Source organism: Phoenix dactylifera, chromosome 18 (genome assembly GCF_009389715.1).
Source record: "Phoenix dactylifera cultivar Barhee BC4 chromosome 18, palm_55x_up_171113_PBpolish2nd_filt_p, whole genome shotgun sequence".
Taxonomy (NCBI): domain Eukaryota; kingdom Viridiplantae; phylum Streptophyta; class Magnoliopsida; order Arecales; family Arecaceae; genus Phoenix; species Phoenix dactylifera.
This window is the reverse complement of record NC_052409.1, coordinates 4,323,224-4,345,310: the sequence shown is the minus strand read 5'-3', so window position 1 is coordinate 4,345,310 and position 22,087 is coordinate 4,323,224. Positions and strand designations below refer to the sequence as shown.

Sequence of the window (22,087 nt, the reverse complement as noted above, 5' to 3'; positions counted from 1 at the left end):
TCCATTAATACAACCTAAATTGCCCTGGCAAATTATGTTCAATCTCAACTCATATTAGCTTGTTCATGCTACCTTAAATGTCAATCAACACGACACTTCATGATGATTTATGTCTAACCGTACAGGTTGAATCATGCCTGACATGCTTCCTAGAATCTTAGGAATCAAACGCAACCTGCTTACCAAAGTTGAGGTTTACAAATCGATAGGCAGTAGGGTAGATTTCATAAACATCAAAAATCTGTGATTGTCCGGAGAATGCCAACCATTGATCATGCATCATAATTGGTGATATGAGTAGTCATATGCCTCTCATATCAGTCATGTGTGCCCAAGCATTGCATTTGACCATGCGCCTCCTCGGTAAATACACACCGTAGGGATGTTCTAGATCTCAAAGGACTTATGTCTCACTAACCCATGTTCATGCTTACCAAATTGATAAGTGGTGGGGTAGTATAAGGACCTGTGCGGGTATATATTTTGTCGAGGAAATTTTGGGTACTTATACAGTATCAAAAAATTCAAATAATACTTTTTAGCTAGTTTTTTTAGATGAGATTCTGAATTACCATAAATGATATCAGAGTGGATCCAATATACCTCTTATGTCACCCATGTGCCCAAGCATTACATCTCCCCGGTCCATGTACTGCATGTTGAAAATGAATGGCCTTTGGCTGAAAGAGCTTTCTGGCTGGCTGGGACGCGGATCCTGATTGGCCGAAATGCGGATTTTGATTGGCCGAGATGCGGATCTAGCTGCTTGCTCTCCCGCACACCAGCGACTCTGGCGTTCGGATGCGGCTAAAATTGGACAAAATGATCAAACCAAACAGACGGCTGAAAGAAGAAAACAAAGGGGAGGATGAATGCGAACACGTGAAACGGGAAGGCCATCGACGTGATTGGAAACAAAGCTCGGGACCCATGGGAGGCATCTCTCTTCCCGAGCTCTATTCCGTTTTGCTCCGTAAGCAAAACCACTCTCCTCCTTGTAAATCCCCGAAGCAAACCACAAGGAAGCCCGCGCGATGTCTTCGAGGTCGCTCTCCTCCTCAGCATAAATCCCGACTCCGCCGTAGATCTCTCCACCTCCAGCTTCGTTCGAGATCCTTTCGATCGGTGAGCTCCGCTCTCCCTCTCCCCCGCCGTCTTTCTTGCTCTCAATCTCTTCTCTGGAGCTCAATTTGACGGTTTCTTGAGTCGATTTACAGCTATTTCCTTGAATTTGGCGTTCGATGTTTCCAAGAAAATAGTGAAAACGATGCAAATGATTTTGTTTTGGTTCTTGTACTATTGTATTTTTTGTGGAGATTTTGCATGATATGCTTGCGTTTGTTCGTGTCTGATGGAGTTCAAGTAATCAAGGGTTCTTGATTCGTGGGTTTCTTTTGGAGGGGCAGTGAGGGTCGAATTAGAATTCGCTATTTTCAGTAAAATGGTCAAAACGATGCAAACGACTTTGATTCGGCTTCCGTATTCGTGTTTCTTTGAAGGATATCTCGTGTGCCATTTGAGTTTCTTTACTAGCGTTGATATCCAGGGTTCTTGATTTAGGTTTTTCTTTGGATAGGCGGTGGAAATTTAATAAAAGATTTACATGTTCAAGAAAATGTTCAAAATGATGCTAACTGCTCCAATTTGCCTTCTGCATTCTTACTTTCTGTTGGAAATTTTGTCCGGTATTTGAATTATTGAGTTTAAATGCTTGTAATTCTTTATGCCTGATGGAATATGGGTCTTGATTTGGGTTTCTTTTGAATAGCTGGTGAATGTTGAAATAGAAATCTGACGTGTTGAAAAAAATATTCAAAATTAATACAAACAACTTTAATTTGGATTTTCTATCTATTTGTTTCTTCTGATGGAAGTTTGTGTTACATTGGACCTCTTGAGTGCTATTTTCCTGCAGTTCATGAAATCTGATGGAATCCATGCTTCTTGATTTGGGTATTTTTGGATAGGTAGTGGAGTCTTCGTGTACTTTCCTGGAGATTGGAGAGATGGATTTGGCTCGTGGTCTGCCACAATCCAATGCCTTTAATCATGGTGTTGGTTTGAGTTCTGGGACAGTGAATTCTTGGCTCAGGAATAGAAGAAGCAGTTATAATTTTCTTGGAGAAACTAGGGTTTTCTATAAATTATGTTCTTTGAGGAGCGGAAAGGGTGGATCTGTTGGTGGTCGTATGATGCTAAGTACAGCTTGTGGGGGAGATTTTGGTGATTTCTTTCGTCTCTCTCGGCAGCAGAGATCTTTAGATTTTAATATCTTGAACCCTCGAAAACTTTCGAAGGCATTATTTATGTTCCAGTGCCAGAAAAATGATTCTTTAGCATATGTTGATGGTAACAGTCAAGATATTAGAAAAACTGAAAGCTCTTCAAGCGATGAGCAAAAGCATCCGCATGAGGGTAGGGGTGTAGGATCCAAATCTGTTGTAGAGCCAAATGATTCGGGGGAGGAGGCAAAGGAAACCTATCAAGTGGAGGATCTGAGGGAAGTGCTACAAGAAGCACTCAAGGAACTGGAAGTCGCTCGACTTAACAGTACAATGTTTGAAGAAAAGGCACAAAGAATATCGGAATCTGCAATATCCTTAAAGGATGAAGCAGAAAGTGCCCGGGGGGATGTTACTTCTGCTGTTTTTACCATTCAGGAGATTGTTAATGAAGAGAATATTGCTAAAGAAGCTGTACAGAAAGCCACCATGGCACTTTCCATGGCTGAAGCCAGGCTGCAGTTAGCAATAGGAGCTTTGGGTTCCAAAATGGAACAAGAAGAATCACCTGAAACTTCTATGCAGAAGAATGAGGAAGAAGCACTCTTGTCTGCCCAGGAAGAGATTGAGGATTGTCGGGCATGCTTGGCAAAGTGCGAGGCAGAATTGAGACAAATTCAGGCCAAGAAAGGAGAACTGCAGAAGGAGGTAGACAGATTGAGTGAGGTTGCTGAGAAGGTTCAGTTGAATGCTTTACAGGCTGAGGAGGATGTGGCTAATATAATGCATCTGGCTGAACAGGCGGTGGCTTATGAACTGGAAGCTACTCAGCGTGTGAATGATGCAGAGCTTGCATTGCGGAGAGCTGAGAAGGCTAATGTTTCTGCTGATGCTGCAGAGCAGCAAGCTGTGTCTTCCCAAGAGCAGCTAAACAATGAAGAACCTCCTGTTCTGGAGGAGGCAAGCAAGGATGCTGGAGGTGATATTACTACTGAGGGAGATGAGAAGATCGAAGATAATTTATTGGCTGGTGATATAGCTGTTAAAAGCATTGAAGAACTCAAATCATCTGATGACATTGATGGTCAAGAGAATGGGAAGTTGAGTTTGGATTCTCAGAAGGAAGTAGAGGCTGAGGTGGAAAAGTCAAAGAATGTCCCACAGGCAAAGAAGCAGGACATACAACAGAAGGACCTGACCAAGGAGAGTTCTTCGCCTCTAAATGCCCCCAAAACATTGTTAAATAAATCATCTCGGTTCTTTTCTGCATCATTCTTTTCTTTTAAGGGAGAAGGAAAAGAAGTCACACCTGCATCAGTCTTCCATGGGCTTATTATTTCTGCAAGGAATTATGCACCCAACCTGGTTCTTGGAATAGTGTTTCTTGGGATGGGGTGAGTTTTATGGTAGAGCATTAAGTTTTATCATTTTTGCATGAAAATTTGTCTCTTTATCTTTTATTACTATGGTTATATAGAATGTTGTGCTGTAGAACTGTAATCTGTTGTATATGCAAGTGGTTGTTGCTGCCGCTAGAATTCAAGGTCGGTAAAGGTCAACTTTGTTCCGAGGTGAAACTGAGGTCGATTTGTGTGAAACTTGGCATCGTGGGAGGTTGGTGAAATTATAGGCCGTACTTTGAGGGTGCGAAACAAAGTCCACTTGACGGAGAATTTCCGGCAGGGGACCCTTCGACAATCAAGTCGGTCGAAATTTAGGGAAATAGTGAAGTGTGTGTGTGTGTGTGTGTGTGTGTGAGAGAGAGAGAGAGAGAGAGAGAGAGAGAGAGAGAGAGAGAGAGAGAGGGTACATTGAAAGATTGATTGGGGTAAAAATGACTTATCTGTAGATCCTCCGGCTTCTCCTATATATAAGAGGGGGTCGATGTCAGTTATCCAAATTGGTGGGGTGTGTAATAACTGCTTGGTAACGACTCGTTGTGCCATAACTGTATAGTATTGGTTCTCCTCGTGGTGCGAACGACGGCAATTTTGCCGATCATGTGATTATGGCTGAGTTGGTGTAACCGTTGCCGAGATTGTGGGCGTGCAACTAATGGACTTTAATTGCTTTCCAACGTGTTGTATCACCTGCCTTGGCCATTACCAAGGTAGGGCACCTCAGAAAACTCCGAAGTTATACACTTCGGTCTAATCCCAGGTTAGCTTGGCAAATATTTTCCACATCAGTTGTGCTGCAACAAAGTACCATGTTGTGTGAAGCCATGAGTATAGAGATCAACATGTATGTAAAAAGAAATGCAGAACAAAAATATTTGTAGATAATGCAGCTGTTGATTGGCTATTTGGTATGCATATTAAAATTTTGTTTATAAATCTGTACCAACCGTAATCAGTATTTTGGGAAAAAGATTCTTCCCTTTTAGTTCTATGTATTGATTCTTTCAACCTAGTAGGCATAAGTATTAGATGCTCTAGTGATCTATTCTCTTAAGAGCCGTAAGTCGGTCATTGGATCCTTGATACCACTGAATATGGAATAAAAGTTAGCTTCATTTCATCATCTTAGGCTCGTTAAGCTAAGTGTTGGTCAAAACTTAGCATTGCTACCTTATTGCTTGGTCCACATCTAGTAGAGTGGGATCTGCCTCCCCCTTAGATCAGATCTGGCAGAGTTGCATACACAATCCAAACTAGCACAATGCGTCAAAAATATTAGCTCTATGCCTATCTAGTAAATGGTTGATTTTGCATTCAAACTTTAATCCCAATACCATATTTAGATGTAGTAGTAAAAATATGAATATTTATAATTGCTTAAATTTGATCAAGTTCAAACCAAATACAAGAATATGTATGTGCCTGTCTGGATTGGCAACAAGATATTATCTGTTAGTTTATAAAGTATATTCATATGCTAGGAGATCCTTTCTCATGTGGATTAAAGTGTATTTGTGTTAGTGAAACAATTGTTTGCTGCAGCATTATGGTAAACTTAAAATGTCTTGCCACAATATATGCTCTTGTGATTAGCACTTGCAAATAAGCAACATCTAACATGGCAAGTCAATTTTATACAAGAGTGTCAACTAATGTTACTTATGTCTGCTTATAAATTTCATTGAAAATATTTGTCTTTGTACCATTACTTTCTTGTGCTTTTTTTTCTGCTGATTTCCATGTACAAGTAACAAAGATAATTCTAAAAGACTGTATGCTATTAACTACTCACAACACCATCTTTTGTTCTGATTGGTCCCACAGGGTTTTCTTTCTTAATAATCGAGCAGAAAAGAATTCTCATTTGCTTTATCAGCCAGATATAGTTACTGGTATTGAAGAAGTTGCTTCAACTGCAAAGCCTGTCGTTCGAGCAATAAAGAGGATACCAAAAAGATTAAGAAAACTTGTTGAGCTCTTACCTCAAGAAGAGGTTTATGCCTTTTTTATATTGAAATTTCTCATAAGCTTTCAGATTGTAGCAGCTAAATTATTTATTCCTTGGTGAAGTATATCTTGCAATTTCTAATCTATAGTTATTTTAATAAATTTCAGGCAGCCTTTCACTAGTTTTATGCGATATTAATGTTGCATTTATGTTGATAAACTGTTTGGTTGTTGTCTTTCTTATTTCTTTCCAGATAAAAGAAGAAGAAGCTTCCCTTTTTGATGTGCTATGGTTACTTCTAGCTAGTGTTGTATTTGTACCAATATTCCAGAAAATACCTGGAGGTAAGCTAACATTTTCCTTGTTGAATTTTATTCTAAAAACATTACTGTTGTTATATGTATATGTATGTCAATATTTGGGTGAAAAAGGATGGCCTAGTGCACGAGGCTCACACTATTGCAAGGTCTGCAGCAAGGTTCGCCGTTTCTGTATCGAACCTTGTACCGGTACCATTCTATTACAGTATCGATATGCAATACGGTACGAGATGGCAAGGTGTTCTGAGTGTTGGTATATGAGACTGCGTACTGATTTGGTATCGTATGGTATGCTCGGTACGGTATCGATAGGTACAACGAACCTTGGTTTGGAAAGTGTTAGATGTACGCAGCCTTACCTCTGGAGAGGTTGTTTCCATGTTTTGAACCTATGGCTCTAGGTCATGATGGAGCAACCTTATCGTTGCGCCAAGGTTCACCCTCATCTCAATATTTGGATGAATATTTTGTTTTTTGCATCTATATCTTTGAGATGTTGCGATCACCCTTTTCTTTTTTATTATGTGAATGCTCTTTTGTGGCTTTGGTTTTAAGTTGCTACTTACCATTTGATGCAACATTAAGGTTGACACTGCTGATGCCAATTCCAAGTCTGCATGAAAAAAGTGGAGGTTTGATTTTGAAGTATGCCTCGAATCATGAAGATGGTTTACCTATTAGATATGTATGCATTTGTGCATGCGCATGTGTGCCTATGTATATAGGTATAGGTAAATCTGGGGAGAGGGATTTGAACAAGCTTGCATTGACTGAGGAGGTTGTTCTTCTTGGAATGAATGATCAAGAATGGTTGGTGAAGCCAATAAAAAAAATCCGGACAAGCTTTTTTCGGAAATGGTTAAGCATGATGTAAATTACTTGAGAGTGATGATTTTTCTTCTGGCTAAGATTAAGGGTTGATTCTAAGGCCTTAGCGTTATATGCATTTTGTAGGTAACATGAAGGTGGTCTGTTCATATATTGCACTTGTGGAATTCAAACTGTTAATCTGGTGAAACATGTGCAGGATTGAGGTTCCAAAAGTTTGTGGAAATAGGTTAGAGTATATTAAATGCAATGTTGGTGAAAGCACATGGATCGAGTTATATTGTTATAATTAGATTTGATGAAAGAGATACCTTAAGCAGTTATTTTTATTGCCTCGACATTGCTTTATTAAAAGCATGATGTTATATGCAGGAATGATTAAATAATTATAGGTCAGTTCCTACGGCAGAAATGGATTTCTGAGATCTTTTGGGTTTCGTAGATGGGTTATGACTTTGGGAGGCCATACCGGTCACTTATTTGGCCAAGTTGGGCAATAGCATTGTAATTTTGGCAATGATACATCATAAGCACCTAAATTTGGTTGGCCGCATAGCAGTAGCGGAAGATTGATCTTATTAAAACCTTGGATCAAGGTTCGCTATACCGGTGTGTATCACTTTATACTGAGCATACTATACCATATCATTATTGAATTAGGACTCGGTACAAGGGTCTATCAAGTTCCAATACACATAACCAACCTCCATATCGGGTGTACCAACATTGTGTCAGAATGGAACCAGTATGGAGTCTGGTGCCGTGATTTGCGAACCTTGCCTTGGATTATGGTGTTTTTTTTCTTGCATGAATGTATTGAAACTCACTCTCATTGGACACTTAAATTGTGATAATTTCAGGTGCATGTTTGAAGCATATTTTGTTGCATTATTATGTCTGTTTTATTTTATGGTTTCTTCTAGGTAGTCCTGTACTTGGATATCTTGCTGCTGGTATCCTGATTGGTCCTTATGGGCTATCTATCATCCGCCACGTTCATGGGACAAAGGCAATTGCTGAATTTGGAGTGGTGTTTTTGCTGTTCAATATTGGGCTTGAGGTATTGCCTGAAATTTCTTGCCAAATTAATATTAGGGCTTGTTAGATGTTCATTATTGATAGTCCATTTGTAGATTGAGTTCTGAAATATTTGATTCACAATTTGCAGCTTTCTGTGGAAAGACTTAGCTCGATGAAGAAATATGTTTTTGGGCTAGGCTCTGCTCAGGTAACATTCTCATTTGGTGACCTTCATATAGATGTGGTCCTATGCAAGCTGTTCTTTTTCCACATTTAGTTGTTATTGGCAAACTGCAGGTTCTGGTGACTGCTGTAACGGTTGGCCTAATTGCTCACTTTGTTTCTGGGCAACCAGGCCCTGCAGCTATTGTCATTGGTAATGGTCTAGCGTTGTCATCTACAGCAGTTGTCTTGCAGGTATCTTTTATCTGCATTTTTTTGGTCTATTGGCTTATGCTTGCAAGTTTGCTTCTTCCTTTGAACAATTTAACAAGTCACTACATACCACACTTGTTTTGGCTGATTTTTGCCAGATGTAGTTGATCTTAATGTTCCTACTTTTCCTGCTTACAGTTGCAATTTTGCGTCTTCATAGCTGGCTTCACTATATAATACAAATTTCTATTTGTATTATTATCTATTTTTTGACTTAGAATTTATCATGTCAACCAAAAATATTGGTTATTTTAGTTATTGTTCTTGTACCATGCATATTTGATATTCCATTTTTTTGGTGCTGTTGCATATATTTCAGTTGTATGATCCTTTGTTAAATAGATATTTTTTTAAAAAAAAATCCACTTAATCACCTAACAAAAAGTTCATATCATGAGAAGTTCAGCTTACTTGTCTGTATCCGTTTGTACTTCATAAGGTGCTGCAAGAACGAGGGGAGAGCACATCACGGCATGGGCGTGCTACATTTTCTGTGTTACTCTTCCAGGTATCTGCTTTCTTGTCCAAACTTTGCTTTACTGCTTTTGTACTCTGCCATAGATTAAGAGCCTCAATGTCAGTGTGAGACTCCTGTCTTCTCTGCTAGCTATAATGTTTATTGAGTTGTGTGTTCTTAGATAGAGTACTGTTTCACATTGCCCCTTATTGTTGCTTGTTTGCTCCAGTTTTTTCTAGGAGATTATAGTGAATGAAAAATGCAATGTAAACGTATTATGCTTCTTGTGTTTGGCCCTGATTATATTTTCTGTTCCATAGATTTTATAGGAGTTGTATCCATGGTATGCCATATTGTACCATATCGGATGGTATAGGGCGTACCATACCGTTCTGGTATATGGTATGGGGCGGGTGTACCGATACTTAATACGCCGAACCGGCCCTTTTACCGGTATAATCAAACATTCAAACTCGCTCAGTGGCTTTGATGATATTCTCTCTACATTGTTCTCTCTCAGGACTTGGCAGTGGTGGTTTTGCTGATACTGATACCTCTTATTTCACCAAACTCTTCCAAAGGAGGGGTAAACTCTCTCTCTCTCTCTCGCCCCCCCCCCCCCCCCCCCCCCCCAATTCTTCTCCCTACTTAGATTTTCTGCTTGTTAATATCCTACAATATCTTCTATATATGCTTGCATGCTTTAGTGGTTCTGAGTATGTTGGTTCGTTCTTAGATTAGTATATAAGTGAGTCATGCTTCACTCTTCATGCTCCTCTCTGTTATTTATATATAAGCAACACTTTCTTGCTTCTCTCAGGTTGGTTTCCAAGCAATAGCAGAAGCACTTGGACTTGCTGCAGTGAAAGCGATAGTTGCTATCACTGCCATAATTGCTGGAGGGCGCTTGGTGAGGCTAACCCTTAGAATCTAAAATTGAATTTGAAGCGATAGAATTGAATATGCAAATTAGTGCAGTGCATGATTGATTCATTCCAATATCTTCATAAGCATGTTTATCTGTGTTGAAGGGGTGTATGTTGGTTTGCCAAGAGTGCATGCATATATGTCACTATAGGAACTTTGCTTTACTTGAAATCCTGATTAGTTTTGATGCTTCAGATCCATGGCTTTTTTATTTTTAGCACAACACTAAATGGCCTCTGTGTTACACTGCAGTATTGATTCTTGAAGTACAGACTTGTATATGCCTGTGCGACTGTTACTATTACCTGCTGTGTCGTGCAGAATATTTTTAGTGATAAGCTGTCTTTTTTCCACTGTAGTCAGTCTGAATCATGGTTTCAAGTGCTGGCCCACGGAAGACTTGTCCCCACACCATAGAAGGGCCCGCATGTTACTTCTAAAACTTTTTTAATAATTTTTAATTTATAAGGGATCTTAAATTCATTTTTAACCTTTTTTTTGTTATGGAATGGCATATGTGCTAGCATGGCAGGTCATGGTACATGTGTCCTGTCTGCTCGTGGCCAGCATTCCCCATGCCACAAGACTTGAATCCTTTGACTACAAGAGCAATTCATGCGTGTAACTTGTTACTGTAGGGCGTGCAGCATCACTAAGTTTATATTGCAGAACTTCTGCATATCTCTACCATTCTAAATATTTAAGTGTTGTTGCACAGGAATTGTTACAAAAACTGTTACCACAATAATTAGCTTACTCATTTAAATATATGCAAGCTTTGACTATATGGAACAAGCTCTTTCCATGAAAAAGGACATGATAAGTGTAACCTTGTCCATGTTGCTCAAAACTGCATGACCGCGATTCAGCATGATAGAAGTTCAGGATTTCCATTCATTTATATGTTTAATTTTAAGATATATTAATCCTGACCATTTTCTAATATTGCATCCTGACAGTTTCTTCGGCCGATCTATAAGCAAATTGCAGAAAACCAGAATGCAGAGATTTTTTCGGCAAATACCCTCCTTGTTATTTTAGGAACGAGTCTTCTTACAGCACGGGTAAGTAAAGCTATATCATTTCTTCTTTCAGGAATTCCTTAAACTGATAATTTGCAGTCTCTTCACCTGACAGGCTGGACTCTCTATGGCTTTAGGAGCATTCTTGGCTGGTCTCCTGTTAGCAGAAACAGAATTTTCATTACAGGTTGAGTCAGATATTGCCCCCTATCGTGGCCTTCTGCTAGGGCTGTTTTTCATGACAGTAAGTGCTCTTGTTGACACCTGATAAATTGTCATATATGTATTTGTGATTATTGCTGTTTAGCGAACTAAATTGGTAGCACTGAACTCTGTTCATTTCCTAATTTGACTGCCTGAACTCTGTTCATTTCCTAATTTGACTGCCTGTTGTATGTTATAGTCTTATTTTACACTGATTGAACTGCATCACCTTCGCTGGCTAATTTTCTTAATGATATCATCAGTAATATTGGCATTTAGTCATTTAACACATTTTTTTTCTGTTGGCCATTCATCTTTTCAGGTTGGAATGTCAATTGATCCAAAACTACTCATTTCAAACTTTCCAGTCATTCTTGGGACATTAAGTCTGTTGATTGCTGGAAAGGGTATACTGGTTGCCTTTGTTGGTAGAATGTTTGGCATTTCAAGTATAGCTGCAATAAGAGTTGGCCTTCTGCTTGCACCTGGTGGGGAATTTGCCTTTGTTGCTTTTGGGGAAGCTGTAAATCAGGTTGGCTTTTCTAAACTGAGTATAATATTTCTTGTATCATTAGGCATGCTTCTATGTGTCAGAATGTGCATTAAGAGTCAGCATGTGGTACCTGCAAAAATTAATATTACCATATTGAGACAAGAAAAGGAATGATGTCCAGTTAGAGATACTGTTTCGTTTGCTTGACATGGTGAAAGCCAACTTAGTTTTTTGTCTGGCCTATTTTTGTAGGGCATACTCTCTTCTCAACTTTCATCTTTGTTGTTCCTGGTTGTTGGTATCTCAATGGCTCTTACGCCTTGGTTAGCAGCTGGAGGTCAGTTTCTTGCATCTAGATTTGAGCAGAATGATGTTAGAAGACTGTTACCAGTAGAAAGCGAGGTATAATGTGTGTTTTAAATTATTCTATTTTTGACATGTGTTATTTTTATTATTCCATCATTTTTTACATTTGTGGAGATTCATTCTGGTTACTGGTTTGCTTATGATTAATTTCTTGTTTATCAAATTGGAAATGAGAAATATATGTTTTTCGCCCATCTGAATGACTTGTTGAAGTGGATATGGTTGTACTGGCTTCTTCTTGAATAACCAGAACTTCTGTGAATTCCTCAAATGAGAAAAATGAAGCCAGTGGCATGATATTATTATCATTAAACTTATTAGATGCTATCACAAGACTAGTACTGGCTTTTTCTTGAATTGGATATACTTGTACTGGCTTTTTCTTGAATAACCAGAACTTCTGGGAATTCCTCAAAAGAGAAAAATGAAACCAGTGGTGTGACATTGTTGTCATCAAACTTATTAGATGCTATCACATGACTAGTTTTGTTGCGAGTGGAATTATACGTTGTTTCTTATTGCAATTTGTGTTGGATCTGTCTTAACTTGGGAAAGATGTATACTCCTTCGGGTTTGACTTTAAAATCTCTTTATATAAGTCTCATCTAAGCCCACATGAATTGATCTTAATGTTTGGTAAGGCTGTTTTGGTGAGAATAAAGTTTGCCGTGAAACAAACCTTTAGACACCTGACTGGTATGGGAACAGCTTATGAGCCAAATTGAAAACCTTAATGTTTGGACCTCAGTCTAACTTTCCTTTAAGTAAGGGTCTTTTCCTTAGTCTTTCTTTTTTTCTTCCTTCACTGGTTCTTTTATATGTCTTAATAATATTGGCATTGTTTATATATCTAATATATATGTCAGTTCCCTAAATGAGGCTGTCTAGATAACATAAATCTCACCACTGCTAGCTTTGGCACAAAAATGATCGTGAATCTAAAAGAGTCATTGTTGGCTGGTTTTAGCTTTGAGGTTCTGTTGGATACAAGTATCAACAGAACAATGATTCTTCTTCCATCTTTCGGGTACCATTAATTGGAAGGTTTTAGGTGCTCTAATACCATGATAGCTTGAAAAAGAAAATTGATAGACAAGGTTACATTCACATTAAAAATAGAGTCTATTTACATAGTCAGTTATGAGAAACACTGGTTTGCCTTATTATGCTTGTAGAAATGCTTCATTGATGTCAATATATTTGGGAAAGAGAGTTGCTGATTTTGGGTTGTACAGATATTGACATTATGTGTAAGGAACAAACATGATGATGCTCGTGATTCAAGTTTATGAATTTATTAAGCTTGAGACTCGAGGGAGACGTTGATCAAAGTGTGCTTAGTGATAGTTATGGAGTTTTTGGAGAACCGTAGGAGGCAGAGTAGGATAGGTACAAAGAAACAACTTTTATTGTTATATGACAAAAGGGACTGAGTGTTCTATATTTAATAATTATGTTTCTAAGGAAATGTTAAATCAAATTGAAAATATTTGGAAAATGATTTGATGTTGACAGGACATATGGGCAATGGCCCTCATAATACCGTCCACAAGACGTTGGCATGATGATGGTTCTGAAGTTAAACAAGTCATTTTCCTTTAAACTCTAAAGAGATTTGGAACAAAGTTACAAGATCAATAATCTCTTCGCTACCTTAATAATCCAAGTGGAGGGGTGAGGTATGAGAGTTCAAATATTTTACTTGGTCGAGGAAGAAAATGCTCAGGATTCCGTGCTGTCCTCGTTAAACATTAAAGACAAAATTTTGATCACAATGGTCAAAAAGACTAGCTATACTTAAATGCAAAGTATTAGTTACAATCATAATTTGCATACACTAAGATATGTTGCGGACATGAATATTCAGCACACTAATAAAAGAAAACATATGACTCATTGAAGCTTGCAACTATAGGAAAGAATGTGATGAACTGAATAAGTCGATGCTCCTTTGGTGGTTTGGACCTTTCGTAAGTGATGGCTAGGGCATTTGGAAAGTTTAATTAAAGGGTATCCTGGACTTTCTAGTTTACAAGTTTAGGTGTATACATGGTACGCCATACCATACCGAACCGAGCGGTACCGAATGTACCATACCGTACCAGTTCGATACTGGCATACGGTACGGAGGGCGTATCGACACTTAGTACGCCGAACCAGCTCCCATACTGGGCATCCCGACACAGTGATAGGGTGGCACTGGTACGGGGCCCGATATCGAGACGGCGTGCCTTGTGTGTATGTATAGATATACCAGGTTTTACAGCTGGATGTTGTATTCAGCATATTGTTAGACAAAAATATATGTTTTATTGAAGCTTTTTCTCAGCTAAAAAAGAGATCAAAGCAACTTCTTACATAGTAATAATTTGACAAAGAAACAGCCTAGAGCATATTTATGTGTTTCTACTTATGTGCATCTGTGTGTGAAAGAAAACTTATATAACAGAATTTGGGATTTGGATGCTTAAAGCAGGGATGAGAAGGAATTCATTATCATAAAAAATGTTAAAGATCCAGGTTTGCACATTAAAACTGATATCAATTGATATGGTGTTCTTGTTTTGTAAATAAGCTAATTATTTGACTTTTCTAATATTATGCTGGATTAAAAATTGTCACATCATACCTGATAGGTCCTGTAATTATTATTGATTGAGCTTGGTAAGGTAATTTTTAAGCTAATTTTTATCACAGGTAGAAGGTTTCTTTCAGGAAATCTTTCCCCATCTTGTGAATGCATAGAATATTAGATGGTGCATGGTGCTGGGTTTATTTTATTCAAATATTTAACTTGTATGGTACGCGATATGGGTAGCATGGACTAAATATGAGTAAATTTCTGTTTGCATCGTTCTTCTATCTGTAGAACTGTAGATTCTATAATGGGGAAATCGATGAATTTATTGTTAAAATAAGAGAAAAGTATTAGCTATGAGAATGTCAAAACACATATTATATATTGCATTTGTGCATGCTGCTTGATTTTCAGCTTTTAGCATGTATCATTCTACCTAATAATCCAGTTTTGACTGTTGGCTGATGCTAGGATTGTATGTCTTGCATTAATTTTACTCACAGAAGTTAGTTTGATGTCCAAGTAAGAATAGTTATATGTTATTTATGTTTGCACTTCTTGGATTGATTTATGATCTGATATCATTCTTGTTGTTATTATATGTTTGCTTTCTCATCCTCCATCTCTAAGATTTTTGTGGATGTGCTTGTATGTATAGACTGATGACCTGCAAGATCATATTATCATATGTGGATTTGGCCGTGTTGGACAGGTGTTTTCACTATCATCCTCTTTGACATTTGCAATTATTTTAAGTAAATCAGTCCAATGATGACTTCAATCCAATTATTTCTTCTATGTGTAAACTTTTTTCTCAGATCATAGCACAACTCCTTTCAGAGAGGTTAATTCCATTTGTTGCTCTCGATGTTAGAAGGTATCATTCACCATCCAATACAATATTAGGGTAAAGACGGAATTTAATGTCCTATAATTATATTATTCATGAATCTACAAGATAAACCTACATTCACTTGCACAGATAAGGAAACTGGTATGTATACATCCAAAATTGATAGAGTACCTTTGTTCTATGAAACAATTTAAAAGAGAATGACCATGATTTGATATTTTGTTTTAAAAAAATTTCTACCATTTGGAACCTGAAGTGGTCACAGAGATGGTAAATACATGTTTTGGTCCCATTTTAAGCTGGTGCACTAGATGCATGCTTTGAAACAAAATTATAGCTATGAAATGTATTGGTTAGAACCCGGTATTTTCGTTAACTTTAACCAGTAAATGTAAATCTTTAGTCTTGGTTGTTCGATAAATTATTTTTTCGTCAGTTCTATGTATTTAAACATAATCTTTACCACTCATATATAAAATGTGTAATATGTTCATGGCTTTAAGCCAACATGGCATAGTATGGCGGCACACATACCAAGTGAGTGCCTTATCAGCATGCAACACTAGCATGGTACAACAACATGTCATTACTTGGCATGACAGTGCATGCCAAGTACTGGTGTGACACAGTAAGTTACATGTTATACTGATGCCAGACCAGCATGTGCCAACCATTTATTATATTAAATAATTTACGATCTATTATTTAAAACAATTTATGTAATGACTCGACCTGATTAGAATGGGTTTGGCCCAGATTTATTGAGTTTGAACAGCCTTTGGCACATGTGCCTTGCACATGCAGAGCAGAGAGGAAGACTCTTGATGGGAGTCTTCTTCGCTCCCGATTCCATCAGAAATCAGGAGATTTAGGACCGTCGGACTCAGGCGAAGCCCCAAATCTTCCCTATAAAAGAAGAAGCCTCTCCTCCTCTAAGCAATTTCAAACCAAATCCCTCTCTAAATCACCGCCGATTTCAAGCTTTTTGGATGTGATTTTCTTGAGTTTCTTCATCGATCTGACAGCAAGGCCTTGCCGGACTTAGGTAAGGAACTTAAGCCTTTCTTCTCTCTTTTTCGGTCTCATGACTGTCCTCCCACCTTGATTGGCGTCAGCAAGTTGTCGGAATTCTATTTGATTAGAGGCACCCCTGTTACGGCCCCTTTCTCTTGTTCACCGCTGCCGGCCACCAGTTTGGACCGGACTTTGCCGCTTCCTAGAGTCCTTTGAGGCCGTACAATGATGCATGTCCGTCGGCCAGTGAGTCAACTGTGATCAAACTAAGTTTCTTTTGGTTTATCCCTGTTTTTCTTTTACTTCCTCATTTTTCTTTGCTGATTGATGACTGTTGCCGACGATGTCACGACTGAGCATCGCTCTAGGTTGCTGCCGTCATTTAGCCAAGCCTTCCATGCCTTCCTCTCTTTGAGAAAGAGGGAGAGAGTTTTCCCTTATTTTGAGAAAGGAGGGAGAGTTCTCTCTGTCTCTTCTCTCTCTACTCCTCTCTCTCTCTATGTGTTTTAGTGGATCCAGTGGAGGATTTGAGTCTTACTTTGTGCATCTTAGGAGGAAGAGGAAAAGGAAAGAGAGAGAACTCTCTCTCCTTTCTTAAAATAGGGGAAAACTCTCTCCTTTCTCTAAGAGAGGAAGGCATGGAAGGCTTGGCTAGGTGACAACAGTAACCTAGGGCGGTGCTTGGCCGCGACATCACCGGCAACAGTGATCAGCCGATGAAGAAAAAAAGAAAATAAAAGAAAAAGATAAACCAAAACAAAACACAGCTTGATCACAACCAACTCATTGGCCGACGGTCATACATCGTCGTCCAACCTCAAAGGACTCCAGGAAGCGGTGAAGTTTGGTCCAAACCTGCGGCCGACAATGGTGAACAAGGGAAAGGGGCCGAAACTTGAGTGCCTTTGTTCAAATAGGATTTCGATGACTCGCTGGCTCCAATCAAAATGGGACAATAGCCATGAGATTGGAAAAGAGAGGAGGGCTTAGGTTCATTACCTAAGTCTGGCAATACTTTGCATCCGGACTGGCGGAGAAACCCAAGAAATCTCGCCCAAAAAGCTTGAAATTGGGGCCGATTTGGAGAGGGATTTGGTTTGAAATTGCTGAGAGGAGAGTTTTCTTTTATAGGGAAGATCTGGGCTTTGCCTGAGTCCAGCGACCCTAAATCTCCCGATTTCCAACGGAATCGCGAGAGAAGGAAACTCCCATCGGGAGTCCAAGCCCAATAAATCTGGGCCAAACCAGTTTTAATCAGGTCAGGTCATTACAATTTAGGATCTATTATTTAGAAAAAATTGTAACCAGATTGATATTGTGGTTTGACTCCAGTTATGAACATATATACACCAATAAATTTATCATCCATATGATATGCATCCTCAAAATTCCAGAAATCTTATGCTCCTATTTATCTTTAAAAGATAGTTCTATTTCTGATCATATCCATGCATTCTGAAGTAGGATCTGATACCTATAATGATTTCTACCTGTTCAAAGTAGCCTTCCAGTAGATTTTGCTTTGGCCAACAAAACTTGGATGGGATGGGTATCTCTTATCATCTTGGCTCATTAGGGAAATGATACTTTTTAATTTTAAATTTAAAATCTCTCTCACACAGAGATAAGCTGGATTTGTTATGGACCTCCCTAGTTTCTTTATTGTCAGGATTTTCAGAATATGCGATATGCCCTACACAAGCAACTGATGTACAAATAAATGAACTCGGGTACTGCTGTTGCCAATAGAACAAAGAACAAAACAATCAGTACATCCAAGTTCAGAATTCAAAAACTCCTCTTTTGTTTACTCAAAATGAGTTCCAAATCAAAGAGAAAGTGGGGCAGAAAAAGAAATTATTTTCCCATCCCTTGTCAGAAATTTAGCTACAAGGCCAGTAACTAGGCATCTTGTATGAGTTATGGTTCTCTCTTCTTTCTTTGGAAAGCCATCAGGTCTGCATAAAAACATTGTCTCAAAGAACCCCTCTCAATGAACCATTGAATGACCCACTATCTGTCTCTAGTTTCCCTTAGCACAGTTACAGCTAATGAAACCTATGCTTGCATGGGTTTCATTTTGAATATTTAGATGGATTCAGTAGTGTTCATGGCAAAAGCAGGCTTTTACTGCCATTTTGATCCTTCACAAAATGCCACTATGTTTTCATTGTCTTCTACTCAGCAAACATCAGCATTCTGCTTGCTCCACTTTGAGGGTTTTTCTCATTTGGCCTGCTCAAGAGTTTAGCGCATTGAACATGATATGGTCTTGGACTTCTCAAGTAGCTTATCGAACAGAGTGCCTCTTCATTGGAAACTGCAACTCTCATCCACCTTTGGACATCCTCTGGCAATCACTAGTTATATGATAGTAATGGATGCCATCTATCTTCTTGAAGTCTTTCTGCTGAAAAAAAAGTATCACTTTCCTTTAGATGTATCAAACTATTGGGTTTGGTGCAACTGTCTTGGGTGGAGCACCCAGTGATTGTTTACAGAAAGCTCTTTTATCAAACCTTTTCCTGGTAAGCAGATGTTATCAAGTATTTTGTGAAGACCCATATATGAGTAGTCCATATCTAACAAAAAAAAGTATAAAAGGTGGTTAACATCCTCCTCCATGGGGGCATAGAGTACACATTCCATGTCATGAGGTATCATGTTGCATTACAACTGTCTTCCCCAGACAAGGCCAAACAATAAGTCTTTTAAGATCAGGAGTCCAGAGCATAGCATTACTTTGCCTATTAAGTACAGGAGTGGGATTGCTGGGATATCAAAGATGGATGGATCTAAAGAACGACCGCTAGATTGCGGAAAGCCGTTAAGACTCGAGACAAATATACCTAAACTCCTTGTCATATCATTTGAACTAAAATTTGTTAATTCCAGAACAAATAAGAGGATAATTCAGTGCCATGCAATCCTTATGCTCTACAATCCACATAATATCACTTTTGCCCTTTTCCGCTCTAGCGACGCAGATGAGTTCTCTTGCAAACTCTTTAACTTTTTTTTTTGATATACCCAGGATTTGAACCCTGGACATCTTGAAGGCAAGCCCTTGAGAGTAAATTGCCAACCAACTGTACTAACAGTTATGGGCAAATATGACAATTGTTATATAACCACTTGAAGGTAAACTGTTTACAATAGGTCTCGCTTTTGCAGCTATGAGAACCAAGTTTTGATAATGCAACGAAGTTATATACTAACATGGTAACTAGGCAAAAGAGTGACAGATCAGAACAGTCAGATAGGTCAACAGAGGGGCAAAACTTTTATCACTTGCTCAACTAATTAATACAGTGTTTTATGTTTAATTTGTAAACAATTTTTGCTGGTTCCTAATACAAATATGGTTTGTCTATTCTACCAATAAAAAGGATCTTCTTCCTGCAGCTTAACTTTTACTTTGTTGTATTATTTTTCCTTTCATATCTAGAACAAACAAAAATTATTCTCATTTTACATTTTTGTTACCAGTGACCGGGTGGCAGTTGGACGTGCACTTGACCTTCCTGTGTATTTTGGGGATGCAGGGAGCCGGGAGGTAAGGAGAAGTTTTAAAATTTTAGAGTATGCTTACTGTATTGATTAATTTGCATGGCATTTTTCTGAAAATAATTATTGTTAGGTTCTTCATAAAGTGGGAGCTGAGAGAGCTTGTGCTGCTGCTATAACTTTAGATACTCCTGGTGCAAATTATAGAACTGTTTGGGCACTGAGCAAGTATTTTCCAAATGTAAAGACATTCGTTCGGGCCCATGATGTTGATCATGGCGTTAATTTGGAGAAGGCAGGTGCAACTGCGGTAAGTGATACCTATGTTATCAATTCGATGCCAAGGCCAAATAAAGAAGAATCCAAGATCATCATAGCTAAATCTTGATTTGAATATCAAATAGAATATATTCCAAGAATCTTTCTGATATTCTAACCAAATTGAATATGAAATACTCTCAAGGTTGTCCCAGAGACCTTGGAACCAAGTCTCCAATTAGCAGCTGCTGTTCTTGCACAGGTAAAGAAATACAAATATTGCTGTTATTAGATTTGCATGAATAAGTCTCTCAAGTATTGAAGCGACACAAATACAGATTGCATTTGCTTTTATTTTCTGATTCCCTAGAGTTATTTGCTTTGCTTTGTGCAGGCCAAGTTGCCGATGTCAGAGATTGCAGCAACAATCAATGAGTTCCGAAACCGTCATCTCTCTGAGCTAACAGAGGTGTGTAAGCATTAATATTGAGTCCCAATCTAACTTAAGTCACCAGCCTTTTGTTTCTCTTAGTTTCATACCTGCAAATGGCTGAAATGCTTTTTTCTTTTGCACCTTCGTAAATTTATGGCATCGGGTTATTACAAATTCTCTTGTGATAGAATATAGTATAGTGTTATATCTATAATGGCCATTCAAACAGCTTCAGCCTCTTATTAGCAGTATACATTTATTTGGATGACACTCCCAATTTGGAAGCTCTTTGGAATTTTGCTCCTGCACCTGCTTCTGTACTGCTTTGTTGTTATATATTTTTTGCTTTTTCAAAGGTACAGTAATGCAGCCAGAGTCCATTACCAAGTAATTAGCACTTCCCAAAGAAATCACATGTAAGTATTGAATTGGGATTGCTGAATATCTGAGAGGGTAGAAGGGAATGGACTGATGGATTCTCTCGAGTCTAGATACTTGGGACACCAATAGCTTTTTTTTTTGGTCATGACAAGTATAGCTTGAACAATGATGATGTTGTTGTACCTTTTTGATAGTATTATTACTCTTCCTATCCCTATTTTTCAAGAAAAGGTATAGAAAGAAACACGAGGTAGTGTACTATTAAAAGAAAAAAGCAATTATAAGTACTCCTTTTTGAGCAACCCACTGAGTCATCAAAGACTTGAGTTGCCAGAATTTGAAAACTTTGTTTTGTGGTTTGGTTTTGCATGAATAAAGTGACTTTCAGTTTACTCAATTTTGATTAAATTATAAGTAATAAAGTATATTAATTGAAAGTAGAGATAATAAATAATGAAAAATAAATATGGGAAATAAACAAATTAGATGTTATCATATCATATATTACACATTGTTGGAGGTCTTTGGATGCATTATTCCAGTGCTTTTCACACTGAGACAATCAAAAATTGTTTTAAAGAAAATCATGCTTGGAGTGCCACGTATCATCTAGTCATTTAATTGGCAATATATATAATGACAAGCGAAAAGCCTGTAAGATTTGAGTTTTAGAATAATTGAATGGCAAACATCAGAGTTAAAAACTCATTAAAGCTTGTTTTAAAAGTAAAGACGATATAAAGGCATAGTTTTGCCAAGTTAATAGTGAATCATGACTCTGTGGCTTGATCAATAGTCTGACAACTGTATCTAAGTGATAAGCACAGATTTTATTGCGACTTCAGATTTTATTAGTGAAGTACTGCTATAAGTTCCTGCCGTTCATTAATTAGTTTTCTTTTTCTGCAGTTATGTGAGACAAGGGGAAGCTCGCTTGGATATGGATTTTCACGGGTTATGTCTAAACCAAAGCCTCACACTTCAGATGCTGACGAGAATGAAGTTGCTGAAGAAACATTGGCAATCTAATTATTTATGATTACAAAATTTTTGAAAACTGTATAGCTGATAATTCATTCCAAAAGCTAGAATTGTATAGACAGATAAGGAAAACAGTTAGCGCACTCCATTAAAGGGTAAAATTTTGTTCAAATTTTTCAATGAATCCTATGATATAGTGTACCATTGCCCTTGTACTTCAGGTATCATTTCGGTATCTTCTGTCTGTAGTGCAGAAAAGCCCAAGGTTTGTATTTAATATGACGATATATTTCTGGTAGGCGCCTAAGCAGTATGTTCATTGCAATCTGTTGGTATCAGTTGCATGAGTGCTTACATCCTGCTCGGTTGCTGGCAGCTCTTTCAGAAAACAAGTGCGTCGTAAGCTAAACTTTAACCATATCATTCCTCCTTTCATTCGT

General features: G+C 38.1%; 1 protein-coding gene across 3 annotated transcripts; it reads left to right on the top strand.

Moving 5' to 3' along the window:
* Window positions 1-835: 835 nt before the first annotated feature.
* On the top strand, window positions 836-21,882 carry LOC103698398 (K(+) efflux antiporter 2, chloroplastic). 3 transcript variants are annotated; one of them, XM_008780399.4, is made up of 21 exons: window positions 840-1,125; window positions 1,968-3,616; window positions 5,447-5,615; window positions 5,824-5,914; window positions 7,642-7,778; window positions 7,887-7,946; window positions 8,036-8,155; window positions 8,613-8,681; window positions 9,151-9,216; window positions 9,451-9,540; window positions 10,517-10,621; window positions 10,695-10,823; window positions 11,106-11,315; window positions 11,529-11,678; window positions 14,879-14,932; window positions 15,039-15,097; window positions 19,577-19,643; window positions 19,728-19,904; window positions 20,058-20,114; window positions 20,247-20,321; window positions 21,576-21,882. In XM_008780399.4, exons 1-21 carry the CDS (start codon window positions 931-933, stop codon window positions 21,693-21,695), a joined length of 3,849 nt encoding a protein of 1,282 aa, XP_008778621.2. In that variant the 5' UTR covers window positions 840-930; the 3' UTR covers window positions 21,696-21,882. The 3 variants fall into 3 exon arrangements, 1 of the variants encoding a protein (XP_008778621.2); XR_005506821.1 differs by lacking the exons at window positions 15,039-15,097; window positions 21,576-21,882 and having other exon boundaries at window positions 836-1,125; window positions 20,247-20,290; XR_602718.3 differs by lacking the exons at window positions 14,879-14,932; window positions 15,039-15,097; window positions 21,576-21,882 and having other exon boundaries at window positions 836-1,125; window positions 20,247-20,327.
* Window positions 21,883-22,087: the final 205 nt, after the last annotated feature.

Bases quoted from the DNA above. Each gene is read 5' to 3' on its own strand.
- LOC103698398 (XM_008780399.4), top strand. From the start codon at position 931: ATGGGAGGCATCTCTCTTCCCGAGCTCTATTCCGTTTTGCTCCGTAAG. The intron at 15,098-19,576 runs GTATCATTCACC...TTTTGTTACCAG, and splicing joins GTTGCTCTCGATGTTAGAAG to TGACCGGGTGGCAGTTGGAC. The intron at 20,322-21,575 runs GTGTGTAAGCAT...CTTTTTCTGCAG, and splicing joins ATCTCTCTGAGCTAACAGAG to TTATGTGAGACAAGGGGAAG.